Source organism: Agelaius phoeniceus, chromosome 3 (assembly GCF_051311805.1).
Source record: "Agelaius phoeniceus isolate bAgePho1 chromosome 3, bAgePho1.hap1, whole genome shotgun sequence".
In the NCBI taxonomy this organism is placed as follows: domain Eukaryota; kingdom Metazoa; phylum Chordata; class Aves; order Passeriformes; family Icteridae; genus Agelaius; species Agelaius phoeniceus.
In genome coordinates, this window is record NC_135267.1 from 112,549,766 (window position 1) to 112,566,014 (window position 16,249).

General features: G+C 41.0%; 1 protein-coding gene across 22 annotated transcripts in view; it reads right to left on the bottom strand.

Annotated features, from left to right (window-relative positions):
- Positions 1-16,249, bottom strand: part of CCDC88A (coiled-coil and HOOK domain protein 88A) — a 70,686-nt gene that overhangs the window by 24,650 nt on the left and 29,787 nt on the right. For 19 of the 22 annotated variants that reach the window (XM_077176244.1, XM_077176242.1, XM_077176243.1 and 16 more), the window contains 9 exons: positions 15,289-15,447; positions 11,710-11,856; positions 11,078-11,222; positions 10,294-10,478; positions 8,793-8,930; positions 4,837-5,907; positions 4,227-4,354; positions 1,248-1,389; positions 501-677 (listed from right to left, as the gene is read on the bottom strand). In XM_077176244.1, coding sequence (XP_077032359.1) covers positions 501-677; positions 1,248-1,389; positions 4,227-4,354; positions 4,837-5,907; positions 8,793-8,930; positions 10,294-10,478; positions 11,078-11,222; positions 11,710-11,856; positions 15,289-15,447 — 2,292 coding nt within the window. The remainder of the gene's footprint in view (positions 1-500; positions 678-1,247; positions 1,390-4,226; positions 4,355-4,836; positions 5,908-8,792; positions 8,931-10,293; positions 10,479-11,077; positions 11,223-11,709; positions 11,857-15,288; positions 15,448-16,249) is intronic. The other 3 variants (XM_077176239.1, XM_077176230.1, XM_077176226.1) reach the window with 1 other exon arrangement.

The window sequence follows — 16,249 nt, forward strand, 5'->3', positions numbered from 1 at the left end:
GGGGGTGAAAACCACACAAAACCCCAGCTCCCAGCTGCTCCAGGAACCCCCCAAGGTAAAACAGAAGTGTTCTCCAGAACATAGAGAGCAGCAGGACCATGCAGAGATTTACAGGGTGGGATAAAACTGCAGAACAAAGGCACTTTGGGGGATTTATCACTGGCAAAACAGGGAACAGATGTTGCACCTATGGAGGAACAGGAGAGGAACCTCCAGCACTGGTGTAAATAGGGATTATATAACAGAGATTGGAGAGAGAGCTGTGCATGCCAAAGGGCAAATTCAGGTTTTCACATTTCCTTTTAAAATGCCTGTCAAGTGCTTTATGGCATCCCACAGAGCAGAATCCAGCTGCTACACACACTGCATTTAATTGAGATTCTGCTTGGGATGGAAACAAGGTGATAAATTAAAGTGTCTTCACAGCACCCTCATTTGCATTACTGGAACAGCTTACCACAAATGATTACCATCAGAACCATATTTAAAACACATCTTACATTCCTCTCCACCTCGATTAATCTATCTTTAACTTTCAGCAATTCTCTAGTAGTCTCCTGATTTTCTTTCTCCCACTTATTGACAGACTGATTTCCTTCTCCACTTCTTGGAGGAGAGTTCTGAACCATCCTTTCCTCTTCCTGTCTCTGCTTGAGAGCTTCATAGTTCTTCTTCACCTGGAATTATTTAGGACAACTTAGGTTAGGTTTAGCATTTTCCATTTTGTACATCCAAATTTATTACTTCATTACCTGACTATGACCCTTCTCAAAGAACAGGAAGTGCTGTTACTGCATTTGTAAATTTGGTTTGGGGGGGAGATGATGTACAAATTATTTATGGATATGGACAGTTTAACCCCAACAAACAGCAGACCTCTGCTTTGTATTTTATTTCAGTGTTTTTAACTGTATCCCCCAACTTTTATACAAAAATTCTACAACCAAGGTGATATAATTTCTTTTTTTAACCAATCTACTCAGGCTGCTCAAGGCAGGCCAGAAAATGTAACTGGAAATGACATCCCAAATCAAATCAACTCCAGGTTATTTATCCAGCTGACATTTTCATGGCCAGTGAATAAGCTCAACAACTTCTCATGTGATTTCAACACAGTCTTAAAAGCATTCACACCTTTGTCCTGCTTTCTATGACCTGAATGATGCCCATTTTTTGCTGTCTTACCCAAAAAGTGTAGGAATAACACCAGCTCATTTAATATTACAGGAAAATGCCCTTTTCCTTACTGTTTTCAGCTCCTGACGCAGCTGCTGGTTTAGATTTGTTGATTCTTCCAAACGAGCCTCCAAAGCAGCAATTTTTTCTTCCTTTATTTCCAGAGACTTCTTGAGCGTTGATTCTAATTTGGACTCCAAAAGCTTGTACCTACTGGCCAACAACAAAAAAAGAGTCTGTGTTTTAAATAATTATTGGAGGTATTTACATTCTAAAATGGTCTATATAAAGACTCAAAGCTACATTCCAAAATCCCTGAGTGCTGTGGTCAAAAGTATGAAGACACCTCAGCATCCACAGCAAGCTCTATGTCAAAAATAACCAGAAGATAGTTGTCAAAACCATTTTTGACTCCTCCTTTCTTTTAGAAGGTGTTAGACCCAGAAAAAGCCCCAGTGAGGCACACCAGGGGGGTGCTGGGTCTCTCTGCACCATTATAGAGTGGTGCCTGCACTCCTCCTGGCTCCACTCCAGCCAATCCAGCGGGGACCTGAACTCAATTAGGATGTGAAGTATTTGGAGAGCAAGATTTTCATCAGTTCCCATTTCCTGCAGCTCCAAAGGGGAGGCCAGGGAAGGAGATGGAGCACAGCCCTGTGCAGGTGCACACTTGTTTGGTGCATCAATGTGCAAATTGCTCACTCAGCCCAGCTGCTGGTATTTTAAGAAATGTTGCCACCCTTGATGTGCAAAGCTTCCATTTTTAACCCCATTCACAATATTGTAGGGCACCTAAAACCCCCCAAAATGTCAGCTGGAGAGAGAAGGGGTCAGATTAAACTGGATTGATTTAGAACTGCACATCCTTTATGGGAAATACCAAAACCCACACTCATTAATCACTCCTAAGCAGTTCAGTCCCTGTGTGTGGCTCAGAATCTGGAGAACACCCCACTCCTCCCCACAGCTGGATAAAATAAACCCAACACTGATATTCCCCCTTTCTAATCCTGGCTGCTGAAGGATCCATCAGTTTAGTGAAGGGAGTAAAGTGCAGCAGACTCCTGAATGGACAATGGCATCAGATCCAGTCAGGAACTGGAGCAGAAGACCAATGGGAAGAGAATTAATAAGCAGAAAGCTGTCCAGCAGCATCATGCAGCAGGAGGGGAATCTGAGAATTCCAGATCTGACAACTAATTCCCAAGGATTTATGGAATATAGGCAGCCTGTGACTAGTGGAATATACAGTATTTCACCTTCCTGGCCTGAAGCACAGATTTGGCTACAAGTAATTCCTGCTACTGAAAATTGGCACAGTTCTATAGAAAACAAAGGAGGAAAAATAGTAATAGCAGAGATGCAATACCCACTGACACTTTGAACAATGAAAGATGGTACACATTTTTAAATATGACTGCAGGTTGGGTTACTTTGGATTCAGAGTCAAATCCATAAATCTGTTTGTCCAAGGACAGGAGGCAAGAGAAAATGGAAAACACTTCCAAGTCAACTCATAAAACCTGGTCAGTTTAGACCTCAATAGAAAGACTCTGAGGTGCTACCAAAGATCACTTATTCCTTAAAAAGCACAAGCAGCTCTTTCCCATCAGGAGGAGGAAAATGGTACATTTTTAATTTCCATTACCAGACTGACAAAGGCAGATGAAAAACTTACACTGAGAAGTGATTTTATCCATAATGAAGCCCTGATGGAAGAGCTGGCAATGACTCACCTCTGTATTGTTATGTAAGGAAAGCAACCCAGGTTTCTTTGGGATGGATGAAGAAGTTGAGAATAATGGAAAAGCAGGATATTTATGGGCAGAGCAAAATTTCAAACCAATCCTAGCTTTCATTTTGAAAACAAACATTGTCCTTTCATGACCCTCCAGCTCCACATGGAGCCTGAGAAGAAGCTCAAGCCAGCAGCAGAGCCCAACCACTTCTAACCTAGAACTTGATTAAATGTTGCTCCATTTGGGCTTCAGCTAAGTTTAAGCTTCACCTCAGGTCAAGATCTGGTGTTTTTTATTGGGTATATTTACCTAAGGACACACCAAATGCTTATCAAGTGCTGTATGTGACACAGAAATGCTTAAGTCAGAACAAATCCAACCAGTTCAAGTTCTGAGAACTTGTCCTGAACTCATGTGGGAGCTGAGGAAGGCAGGTGAAAGCCACCAGCAGAAACCACGAGGGGGTAACACAGGACCCTGTGACAGAACACTGGGAAAGGGAAGCTGGATTCAAACCCCAGCTGCATTCACACCCCAGGTGTTATTTGGGCTCCTTTGCACACAGAAGGCCCCAGATCAATCTCCATGCTCAGGACAATCAGCTGTAATAACAGATCATGAGAGCAGAACTGCACTGGTAAAACTGCACAGCAAAGCTGGGCTGGAAGCCCACACTGTCTGCTCTGGTCTGTCACCAATTTTCCCTAAATCCCTGCAGGATAAAGCAGAGAAGGAAAATGCAGCAGAGGAGACAGATGAGACAGATGTCAGGGCAGCAGCTGCTTTGCAGTGCAGGTGTGGAGCAGTGATGGAGCCACCACCAAATTCTGGAGACACTCAAGCACTGGGTACTTCCCAGCCAGGCACAGTGGGAATGCAGCTTCTCCTTCAGGATGAAAGAATTAGAAGGAAATGGTTGCAAGGAAAGAGTGAGACAGTTTAAGGTAATCACTATGTTACAAAAAACCATTTGTGTCAGACAGGCAGACAAAAAGGGGAAAAAACCTACTTTGAGCTAATTATCTTTCACTGCTGCTGTTGCTGCTGCTGACTAGAGCATAAAACACTTTAATTATAATTAACTGTATCTCCTGACATCAATGAGTCTCTTAGCAACAAAAAGTGGCAACTCACTGTCACAGTCAGCTGAACGTGAAAGCACACCAACTAATTAATTTCCAAAAATATCAAGTTCCTTTTTGGGTCTATGAGTGTGCCTTAAAAATGTTAAAGAGTATGCACAGAACCAGTCTGCAAAATCACTTTAAGAATAAAAAAAAGATCCTAATTTGTCCTTTTTGTCATTCTCACCTGTCATCACTGCTCTGCTCATCGTGCAGGAGACGCTCCTTGTTCAAGCCAATTTTCTCAAGCTCGTGGGCCAGTTTCTCCAGATCATTGTTCATCTGTTGAGTCTTCAATTTCTCATTCACCAAGTCCTTGCACAGAAAAAACTACAGTCAGTATTTACAGCAAAATTAAAAAAAAATAAGATAAATAATAAAAATTTCAGCAAAATAAAATAATGTAGTCTCAGTTCTAGAGTGCTGAGAGAAGGGTGTTTTATCCCTACATGACTGGAATAATTCAGCTTTAAGTCTCCTTCCAGCTGCCAGCTTTCAGCTGTATCAGACAGCAACTAGAATATGATTTCCCTGTGCTCTCCTCCTTTCCCTTTAAAACTTCCTTTAGAATTTCCCTTTAAATTTGGTCTGGAACATGCCAGTGAAGGGGAAACATTGCAGCAAGATGATATTCTTCCTTTCCATGACTGATTATAGAAATTTTGATTATCTAATGCACAAAGGTGTGAATAGTACACAGATTAATGCAGACTAAAACCCCCAAATCAGACCCCCAGATATCATTTCTGTACATTATACACAGGTTATGATGGGAATGCAAACTGCTCTGTGTGTACCTCTCTCAAAGTGACCAGGGTTTTCTTATCAATGGTAGCTCTTTTCACCAGTTCCTTGTTCTCCTTTTCCAGCTCTTTCAGGCGCAGACAGGACTCCTTATACACAACTATTTCTTTAAACAGAGATTTATTTTCCCTTTCCAGATTACTGATTTTGACATTATTTTCTTCTAAGGTACTATCTTTAATTTCTGCTTGCTGTCGAAGCCTTTTATTTTCCTTTTCCAGCTGTTTCTTATCCTTTTCCAGTTGAGAACTCTCTTGTTCTAACAACTTATTCTCCTTTTCCAACTGCTCCAGGCGCTTACTGGAGATTTTTAACTCTTCCAAGTTCTTCTGCAGGGTTTGATTTTCAGTCTCTAAATCTTGTAATTCGCTCTCTAATTGCTGAATTTTCTTATTGCTGTTTTCCAGGGCTTTCTGTAGCCTTTGGTTTTCCGTGTCCAGGCCTTGGTAACTGACTTCCAAGCGTTCAGTCTTTTTAAAAGAGGCTTTCATCAGTTCAAGGCTTTTTTTGAGCTGCTCCTTTTCACTCTCCAGCTCCTTATTTTCTAACTGTAACTGTGCCACTTTAATGCTTGTACACTTCAAGGATTCGATTGTCCTCCGTAACTCTAAGTTTTCTTCGTCCAGTTGGGAATTCTCCTTTTCTAAGGATTCCAATTGAAAAGTGAGGTTTTTCAGGCTATCCAAGGTTTTTTTCAGCTTTCTGTTCTCTGTCTCCAGGTCAGAGTTCTCTTGTTCTAAGGCCTCAATCTTCTCACAAGTGATTTTTAGGTTGGTGATTTTCTTCTGTAATAACTCATTTTCCTTCTCCAGACGATGCAGCTCGTTCTCTAATTCTTCTGCTCTCTCCCCTTTCTCTTTGTAGTGTTCCAGTTCTTTCCTGACTTGTTTTTTTTCAAATTCCATTTTGTTTAACTTACTGCTGGTTTCTTTAATAGACTCGTGGAGGATTTTATTTTCCTTCTCAATTTCTTTCATTCTTGCCTCGGCACTGATTTGTGAGCGCTGCCTTAGAGAAGCCACAGTTTGATTCAAGTGTTCATTTTCTTGTTCTAAGAGTTTAATCTAATTTGGGTAGAAAAATGGTAAAGTGATAAACAACTTGCCAACAAGGAATTGCTTTCCTATATAAACTAAAAGATACTCATCATATCATATTCACCTTTTATTTTAAGGTAAAGAAACTCTCTTACTCTGCTAATTTTTATGTGAAGAATCACAAACATTATTTCAAGTTTGACAACAAAGTAAATCTTCAAATCTATTCCTCTTGAATATTAACAGACGAACATAAACCCAAAACTAATAAAGCACAAATCAAAAGAAAGCTTTACCTACTTCCTAGCAAATTTAACTTTTATTTGTGTTTACTTGTGTTTAGATTGTTTTTTCTCACACTCTGTGACTTCCAGAGCTGTGTGTCCACAAAGAACAGGACTGCAGCAAGTTCTGAGCCACTCCTGAGATGGAGGGAGGTGTGGGAGCCACAAAATTCTCTTTATTTCCCTTGGAAAAAGGAGAGGTGATGGGTGGGAGATGAGGGAACCCTGATCACATTCAACAATTTGAGAAGAAACACACCAAAGTTACACTGATTTTTAAGTTAAAAAGAATCTTTGGATATTCTGTTCCAAACCAGCTCCAGAGAAAGTAAATCATATTGGAATTATTTTCCTAGGAAACATTTTCCCAGATCTACCAGATCAAGGATAAAGGCAGAACCTACACCTTAATTTTCAGTATTGACTTTTTAGGTTGCTCCAAATCATTTGGAATTCTTTGGGCATGTAACACCAGACAGCAAAATCCAGCAAAACTGTTTGGATCAATATTTAAATGTACACTAATAACCCAGTGTAAGGGATGTTTCAACAATAAATTGTTTGGGAGAAAAGCAAAAGTGCTGCTGCAATGAAAAACAGACTGAGAAAATTACAGGCTGTTCTTCCATAGTGAAATCTGAATAGAACTATTAATTACAGATCCACTGCTCTGCTCCCAGCAGTGACAAACTGCTCTGGAATATTCACCAGAAACTCCTGAACAGGTGCCTACAAACACAGCTCTGGAGCACCTGCCATGGCACTGAACTACGGCCCATGAATTCTGCTTCTGTAATCCCAATTCCACAAAAAATCCTGACAAACGCCCCCAGGATTTTGGATGAGATCAAATCAATCTGATCTCATCCAAATAACTCCTACAGTCAACTCCAGTAAGTGTCAGCACAGGATTTTGGAAGAAATATGGAAGTTGCTGTTGACCCATCAGCCCCTAAGTAAATTATTTTTAAGCAGAAATAGTCCCACTGAAATATCAGTCCTAAAACAAGATATGTATCTTTAAATGAAAGTAAACCTTCCATGCCAAGCTTTTTTTTTCCACCTCTCTCTTTTCTTCCTTCTGGAATTCCATTTACTGATTAATGGCCTTTAAAAATATTCAGCATTTTTGAAAGTATAATATTCTGCATTTCAGAGTGCTGTACTTTAAATTAAACCACATGACCATGTCATCAGGAGGTATAAATAGAATTTATAAAAGCTACTGGCAGTTCTAATTCTGAAGGACTCCATTCCTAAATCTGGGAATTCCAGAACTCTTTTTCCTGGTGGCTGCTCTGCAGACACCTCAGGAGATGCCAGTGTCCATCAGGTACATCTTTTACAAAGATTCAGATGTCAGTTTTTGGAATTCCATTTACTGATTAATGGCCTTTAAAAACATTCAGTATTTTCTGAAATACAATATTCTGCATTTCAGAATACTGTACTTTAAATTAAACTAAATGGCCATGTCATCAGGAGATATAAATAGAATTTATAAAAGCTAATGGCAGTTCTAATTCTGAAGGACTCAATTCCTAAATCTGGGTATTCCAGGAGCTTCCAGAGCCCAGGAACTAAACTAAATGGCCATGTCATCAGGAGGTATAAACAGAATTTATAAAAGCTAACAGCAGTTTTGGAGTTAGGATATTTTTTTAAAAATCTTTTCTTTAGGGTTTTTTGTCCTAAGAAGCTGAGAGGCCTCAGGAACACAATGTAAGCAATGGTTATCTGCTGCTGTGGAATGCAACAGGTGCATCTGGGATTGGGCTCATGTGGTTGTTTCTAATTAATGGCCAATCACAGCCCAGCTGTCCAGACTGCCTCAGTCAGTCACAAGCCTTTGTTATCATTCTTTCTTTTTCTACTCTTAGCCAGCCTTCTGCTGAAATCCTTTCTTCTATTCTTTTAGTATAGTTTTAATATAAAATATCATAAAATAATAAACCAGCCTTCTGAAACATGGAGTCAACACTCTTGTCTCTTCCCTCATCCCCAGACCCCTGTGAACACCATCACACAGTTCTAATTCTGAAGGACTCCATTCCTAAATCTGGGAATTCCAGAACTCTTTTTCCTGGTGGCTGCTCTGCAGACACCTCAGGAGGTGCCAGTGTCCATCAGGTGCATCTTTCACAGAGATTCAGATGTCAGTTTTTGGCAGCCACAAATCAACCCAGGTGCTCAGAGCAGGAACCCCTCCCAGGGCAGGGCAGAATGATGGAGCTGGACCTGAGGCTGCTGGAATTCCCATCAATAATACTCCAACATTACTCCAAGCACTGCCAGCTCCTGGGACCTGCTCTCCTCCTCTGGGAGGAGTCTGGCCTCCCTCCAAAGCTCCCAATTTTCTCTCCTGCCTGAGCTACACCCTCCAAGCAGCTCCAGCAGATGCCCACGAAGCCGTGGGAGTGTTACAAAGCTCTGCACCCACCAGGAAAGCCCCAGCCAGAAATGAGTCATGTCTCTCACTGCCTGCAGCTCCCAGCAAAGCTGTTTTCCTGCAGGAACCTCCTTTTGGCAAATGCACTGCATTTACAATCCCTTTATGTCTGTAAAATCCTCCAAAAGGAGACCAGCAGAGCACAAAGCAGCAGTCAAACTTTTGGTCGTGCTACTCACTTGTCGCTCGGAGTTCTCTCGAAGGGCTTCAAGTGTCTTTTCAAGCTGGGCTTTTTCTTTCAGCAAATCTTTACTCTGGTTTTGACTGTTCTGGAGACTTTGTTTCTCTTGGCTAATTTCATTCTCCAGCTCTTCAAGCTGGGAAGAGAAACAAAAGTTTTAAAATGTACTTAAAAATGACAGTCTTAGCTGGGTTGAAGGCACCCGTATAGAAATGAATAAAGAAGCTTAAGGGAAAGAATTAAACAGAATTTTCTAATCCTTAATTGAAACATTAATTTCTTTTGGGAATACATTTACTCCTGCCAGAATTTTCTCCTGGGTTCAGAACACTGTATCTATAAAGTACTTTAGTGTAAAAAAAAAAAAAAAAGGTCAGATTTTCTCAGGCTCTGGATATTTCCTCAAGCACCTTTTTTTTCTCTTAAAATTCCATTTCAGTGAGATTTACACTGCTCCTCCAAGACCCTTTTAACTTAGGAAGGTTGAATGTTTGATTTTACTTAACTGTTTCAAGAGATAATTAAGATGATTCCTTGGGTATATTAAATAGATGAGTTTGTTTTGTCAAGTGTTTCCAACTTGCAGAGAGCAAAGCTATTTAAAATTTAAAATACCCAAGCATGATTTCTCTGCCACATTTAAGTGGTAACAAGTTGACCTGAATGATATTTGTGTGTTTCTATTCCTTTCTTTTGTACCTCTCCCAACTTTCCTTTGGGCACAGCAGAGGCTATTCCAAAAAACAGCAGCTTCTTAGGAATCAGAAAACTTATGGAAGCATGGAATACAGTAGGGATTTCTTTAATTTTCTTTTTTAAATTATCTCTTAGCCACTCTTAAGAATAGTCTTTCACCTGAAATAGCTGCTGAAGTCAAAGCTATTTCAGGAACTTCAGACATTTTCACTCCACTGTAATTAGCCCCAGCTAATTTTTTTTTCTAATTTTTATTCTCTATAAATACCACTGACTAAATTATTCTATTTGATACACATAATTTGAGGAGCAAAGTGTTGTAGCTGAGCACAGTTCAACCTGACAAACTCCCCTCCTGAGCTGTTTATCAATTCCTTGACCCACCTTCTCCCTCCCTCAGCTAAAATGAGGACACAGGACCAAGTTTTCAGCTCAGGCTCATCACTCACTCTCCACCTCTGCACACACACTTTCTTCTGCTTCATAATTACCAAAATTAATGCTCTCCAGTAATCTAAACCACTTTCATTACTCATCATATCCCCAATATATAATTATTTTTTTCCCTCACTGGTCTAAGACCTTTCTGAATCAACTGGTCACACTCTCACATAATAAAAAGAGCAAAACTTCTTGGAGGTGGTTTTCTTTTTTACCATAAACTTACACACACTGTATCTCCACTGAGACCCTTGTAATGCCTTACCCAAAATAACAGCAATTCATAAAATGACCCTTCAGGAAGAAAATAGCAGAGAACATGAGGCAGCTCTCACACCATCCAAGCACACTCTGACCTTTACCTTCTTGCTAAGTCTTTGGTTTTCTTTTTCCATTTTCAGAATCCTTGAGCTGCTGCCTTCCACAGAGCCCACTGCACTTTGCAGCTCTTCCACAGTCTTCAGCAAACTTTGGTTTTCCATTTCCAGCTTCAGCAACCTGCTGGATGTCAGCTCATTCACCTCATGGCCCAGTGATTTCTGTGGCACTGCAGGAGAAAAACACCATTATTCAAATAAAAGCTGACTTATTAGCCAGAATTGTTCAGATTCTGCATTTTTAGAGGATTTAACAGCCTTTGAAGGTCCTTCCAATGCCCTCTTGACGACCAGAGCTGATTAGGATTAGAAATATTAGAAATTAAAATATGCTCTACTCTCCTAATGTTCCTATTCACAGCACAGATTTGTTTCCCACAGCTCAGGATGTGTCTCCAAATTCCACAAGTGCTTTGCACAGAATCCAGTTTGGATCCCAGCATGTTATACAGAAGAATCCAAATTTGTACCACAGCTCTTCTCCTTAACTTGGAGAACAGCAGAGCCAGAAGATTCATGATCTGTGCTGCAGAGCACACAAGTGTGAATGGCAAATAATGGAATTTCCAGGTATTGATGGGGCTGACACAACTATTTAACTGGGCAAGTACCACAAGAACAGGCTTCTCATGTAGGCTGTATCTCAATGGACACATGGGAATCAGCATTTCTCCAGAGGACACCACACTCTGTACTTCAGAAATAAGGACATTTCATTTCCTAATGCTACCCAGTCTCTGAGATTTCAATTTCAATCACTCATGTTTACCTTCAGAAAGTTCAGTAGTCCTGTTTATCTGCTCCAGCTCCCAGCCAAGATGCAAAGACTCATCCATACTCTGTTTCTGAGCCATTTCCAGGGTCATATTTTCCTCCATGAGCTCTTCAATCTTCTTCCTGTCCATATCACGCTCCTTGAAAATGATTTCACAGGTTAAAAGAGAAGTCTCAATATGTGCAAAGTATTTCATTATCTTTACTCTATTGATATCTACGTTATATTATCTTTATTATGTTGTCACAGGGAAGGGCAAAGTGCTTTTTCTGGTCTGCCTAGACACTGAGATGGGGAAGAACTGGGAAAAGTTGGGAGAACTTTGAAGGGGACAATAAAAAGAAGATTTCAAAGAACCTCTTCTCCTCATAACCTACAGCAATCACTCCCTACTCTTCCAAAGTTTACTTCTTTCTGAATATTAGGAAGCCAAGTGTATGGGGTAAACTCAATATTTAAGTGACAATTGATTCACATCAAAAAAATCAAACCTATTGCTCTTAAATCTCTGCATTTATCATCACAATCTTTCTCTTCCTTCCCTGCTATCTTCAAGCATTTTATTAAAAACAGGAATTAAATTCAGTGTGTATGAGCTGCCTTTGCCACCCTCCCCTGCCACTCACCATCTCCATGTCATGCAGTTTAGCTTTCAGCTGTAAATTCTCCTTTTCTAACTCGTGCAGTTTATCTGATCGAGCTCGGGTCCCCTCTAACTGATCTTCCAGCATTGTCTTGGTTTCTAGCAACACCTGATTGTCTTCCTTTAACTCCTGCAAAAATGGAACAACAACAAATAAATCCCAAACCAGAAGCATTCCCCTGCTCATGCAAACTTTGCAACAACAAAAATGGAACAACAACAAATAAATCCCAAACCAGAAGCATTCCCCTGCTCATGTAAACTTTGATACACATCACAACCAGTTTCAGAAACTAAAACTGGGAGCTGTAACAGACTTTTTATGAAAAGCACCTTTACAGCAATTCCACATAAATGCAACTTAAGAGTTTCTGTGAAAATAGAATTTGACATAAATGAAATACTCCCTAAGCCATTAAACAAATAAGGTGTTGATAATTATAATCAAACCATCAGGATCCCTGTGATTTGGGCTGTGATCTGGAAAGATGTACTGCATGTACAGCCCAAAAATAGGTTTATAGGCCACTGGGCCCAAAGTCAGGCCACGATGCTGAAAATGCACCCACAATCTTAAAATACAGCCAGCCACTCTCAAAGGGCCTGAGCAGCTTTGATTTTGGTACATGGAGGATTTTTTTAATAGCATCTGATGAAAGTAATGTGTAAAACACATAATTGGCATTTTTCCTCATCATATAAAGACAAAACTTTTCAAACTTCAGCACACAGTCAGCTGCAAAATCTGGAAAAGGATCACATAAATATCCTTCATACTCCTGCCTAGACAAATATTAAGTTAACTCATAATTATTATGACACAAACCCAACTAATTAATATTAATCTTTATTGAAGAATGCTTGAAATATCCAGTAGTTTACAAGCTATGAAAACACATAAACAATTTGTAGGGGGTTTATTAGTTTAAACATTCTATGAAAATGAAACTTCCACTGTTGTCAAATCCTGTTGACTAATCTGTTTTCCCTTACTGATTTTTATACCATATGGCACTTGCCCATCAAATTTGTCATTTAGAATGATGGCCTGATAAAAAATTCCTGCATGTTGATTTGCCTCCTAAATTACTAATTCATGCCAGAACTCCAAGTTCCCCTTGCCTGGTGTTGGTACATCTTTTTTTAGTGTATTTTGTGCCATTGTTCTGTACTCATTTATGTGAACAGCTCTCCTTTCCTCAACACTTGACTCAGAAAATTGCTTCCCCTTAGGAGATATACAGAGGAGAAAGGAATGATTAAATTTATAGCATTTTTGGAATTAATTCCTCTGTGAATTTCTCAATCCATCCTTCACCAAGGCTTCCACTGGCCTTGCTAGCTTAGAGCTCTGGTGAACACTGCTGACTTCCATGCCATTAGACATGGAAACAATTCCCCAAAAAATGGAATTTGTCACAAAAACATGACTGCCATCTCACAGAGCAAGATGCTGCAACCCCTTCTCACATCCCAATGCTTTAATCTCCAAATGCACTTTGGAAAAGCCCCAGCCAAGAGAAGAACAGAAGAGCAGGCCCAGGAGCTGCAATGCCCCCATGTTCAGCAGCCTAGGATAGGAAATGCCCAGTCATGAACACTGGGCCTTAGAAGCCCCTTTTTCCACCTTTGGAAAGGGCTCATCTCTTTGTATTACTATAGGTCACCTTCCTTTAACCCTTACTATTGGACAATTCCTAAAACCTCTGTACCCTATAAAAACCCCTACTGTTGTCCCAGCTTGGCAGAAGAGCTGTCCCTGACAACCTTCACAGAAGATTCAATAATTGTACCCCTGTGGAACCTCACACAGCCTTCTCCTGGGACTGCCTAAGGCATCCAGCAAGCAAAGAGCTGAAATCACAAAATGATAACCTGATAATCACTAGAGCTGATACCACCTAAGCTTGCTAGGGTGGCCTGTGGCTGGGGGTCTGGGGGCTTTAGCTGCTCAAAGTGACCCCAAGATACATCAGAAAGTCTCTTTTCCCAGCCTGGTGGTTGAAGGAGGAGTCAGAACTCTTCAGTTCTCGGTCTCAAGGTTTTTTATTGTTTCTTATCTATAAAATTCTTTCTCTGGCCAGCTGAGTTCCACTCAGCAGGACAGGCAGAGGCACACTTGGGGTGTGTTATCTTGTGACTGCCTTGGGGTGGTGTTATCTTTTTATACTAAAAACTACGTGTACTTTATTTACAATTACTTTCCAATACCTGTCACCTACGTTAGGCAGTGAGCTTCTACTCTAAACCAATCCAAAAGTGCCAACATCACAGCAGCACATGGAAGCCAAGAAGAAGGAGAAAAGCTGGACATGCCCAGATTCCTCCATCTTGCCCTCTGAACCCCCATTCTAAAAACCCCAAAAAATGTATTCTTCACCCCGTGACAAAGTGATTATTATTCTACTTAGACTTTCGTGGCTTGCAGATCTTCATGTAAGGTTGGTAATTTGCTCTATGGGTCATAATCAAAATCACAGGCATCTTGGGCTCTGTGCCCCCTGGCAGGGGTTCCAGCCATCCAGGACAGGCAGAGGGATGTCCTGAACTCTGACATGGGAATGCTTGGGAGCTCAGACAGGCTGTGCTGAGCACGACTGTGCTATTCAGTCCCACTGCAGCCCACTGGGGACAGCCCAATACCCAGCAGAGGCCACATTAAAGAATGGTGGCTTGTTGGGGAAGATGAAACAGGAAAGCCTTATAAATATGATTGTCTGGCAAAAGATTTTGAGAATATGGAAACTATAAGCGAGATTGAAATGAAAGCAAGCTTTGAGATACCTCAGTTACTGAACAACTGGAAAACAATGGTGTGGCTAAAGGTAATCCCCTTTTGATGAAACAATTCCCTCTGCTTGCAGACAGGCCCAAGGGTCAGAGCAGACCCCACTAGCTTGGCAAAAGGGATCCAAAGAGGAGTTTTTAGGGTTCAAAATGTAACACTGTATGGTAATGTAGTGATTCCTATAGGCTGTATGTAAATGCTATAGGATTTGTATATTGTACTAGATTGGTTAGTGAGAATTAGAATATTCAACACAGAAGATTTATTGTACTGTAATGGAAACCTCACTCTCTTGCCCTTTTACGCTCTCACCTTTTTTACTCCCTTACACTCACCCTTTTACTCTCTTACCCTCTCATCCTGTCTACCCCTCTCTTCTCTCGGGCCTGCTCCAAGCTGTGGCTGGCAGCTCCCAGCAGGGCCCTGCACCCAGGCCCTCTGCAATAAACCCCAAGTTCCCAAAGGCCCCTGCACCCAGGCCCTTGGCAATAAACCCCAAGTTCCCAAAGGCCCCTGCACCCAGGCCCTCTGCAATAAACCCCAAGTTCCCAAAGGCCCCTGCACCCAGGCCCTCTGCAATAAACCCCAAGTTCCCAAAGGCCCCTGCACCCAGGCCCTTGGCAATAAACCCCAAGTTCCCAAAGGCCCCCTTGGCAATAAACCCCAAGTTCCACGACCTGGCTTCAGAGATCTCTCGTCTCCATCCGTCCCGACCATCCCACCCCCCGGTCTCCTACAGTGGCTGTGGGTGATTTTCCCCCTGGATTGATTCACCTCCACCCTGGCTTTGTAGAACTCAATGTCATGGAGCCTCTCTTTGTAGCGGCTGACTTCGCTCTCCAGCTTGTCCACACGGATCGCCTTCTCCCGCAGCGCGTCCAGCTCGTCCCGGTACACCCGGGCAGAGCGCGCGTCCGACAGCAGGTTCATGTTCTGGGACACAGGGAGAGACAGCAATGCAGCAAGGGTATTGGTAACTCTGAGAAATTCAAAGAAAAATCCAATATATTGTACAGGATTGTAGGGGATTGTATTTCCAAGGAAACTGTACTGGGCTTTCTCAAGGACTCACTATAAATATATATATATATATTTATGGTGTCACCATTTTATTTTCTGAAAAATCTCTTTGCCAGGATTCTTCCTCCTGAGAAGCTGTTTTGCTGCTTTGCAATGTGATTTGGAGAATTGTTTATCCCAGCACGTGAATTGTTTCTGCTTAATGACCAATCCCAGTCCAGCTGTGCCAGACTCTCTGGTCTGTCACAGGTTTTTATTATCATTCTTGTGTAGGCTTCTGATGTCTCCTTTCTCTTTCTTTAGTATAGTATAGTTTTAGTTTTTAGTTTAATATTTTTTTTTCTTTTAATATAATGTAAGATCATAAAATAATAAATTAGCCTTCTGAGAGCTTGGAGTCAAATTCTCATCTCTCACCTTGTCCTGGGGACCCTCACAACACCACAACATATATTGTATATTTATGATGCATTTAAGGTTTTTCCCCTCATTATCACCACAGAAAGTATTAAGAAAAACCAGACAGAATTGGAGCACTTTCAACTTTAAGAAGGTCCTTTCAGAGGATGCACTGGTGGCAAATTGCTTGAATGAAGAAACAACAGAAATTAGAGAAGAAATGTCTAAGTCAGGGCATTTTTTTCCATCATAATATACCAAATAAAGGAATAATTACACAAGGTCGGGTTCAGAATGCAAAACAAAAAAATAAACA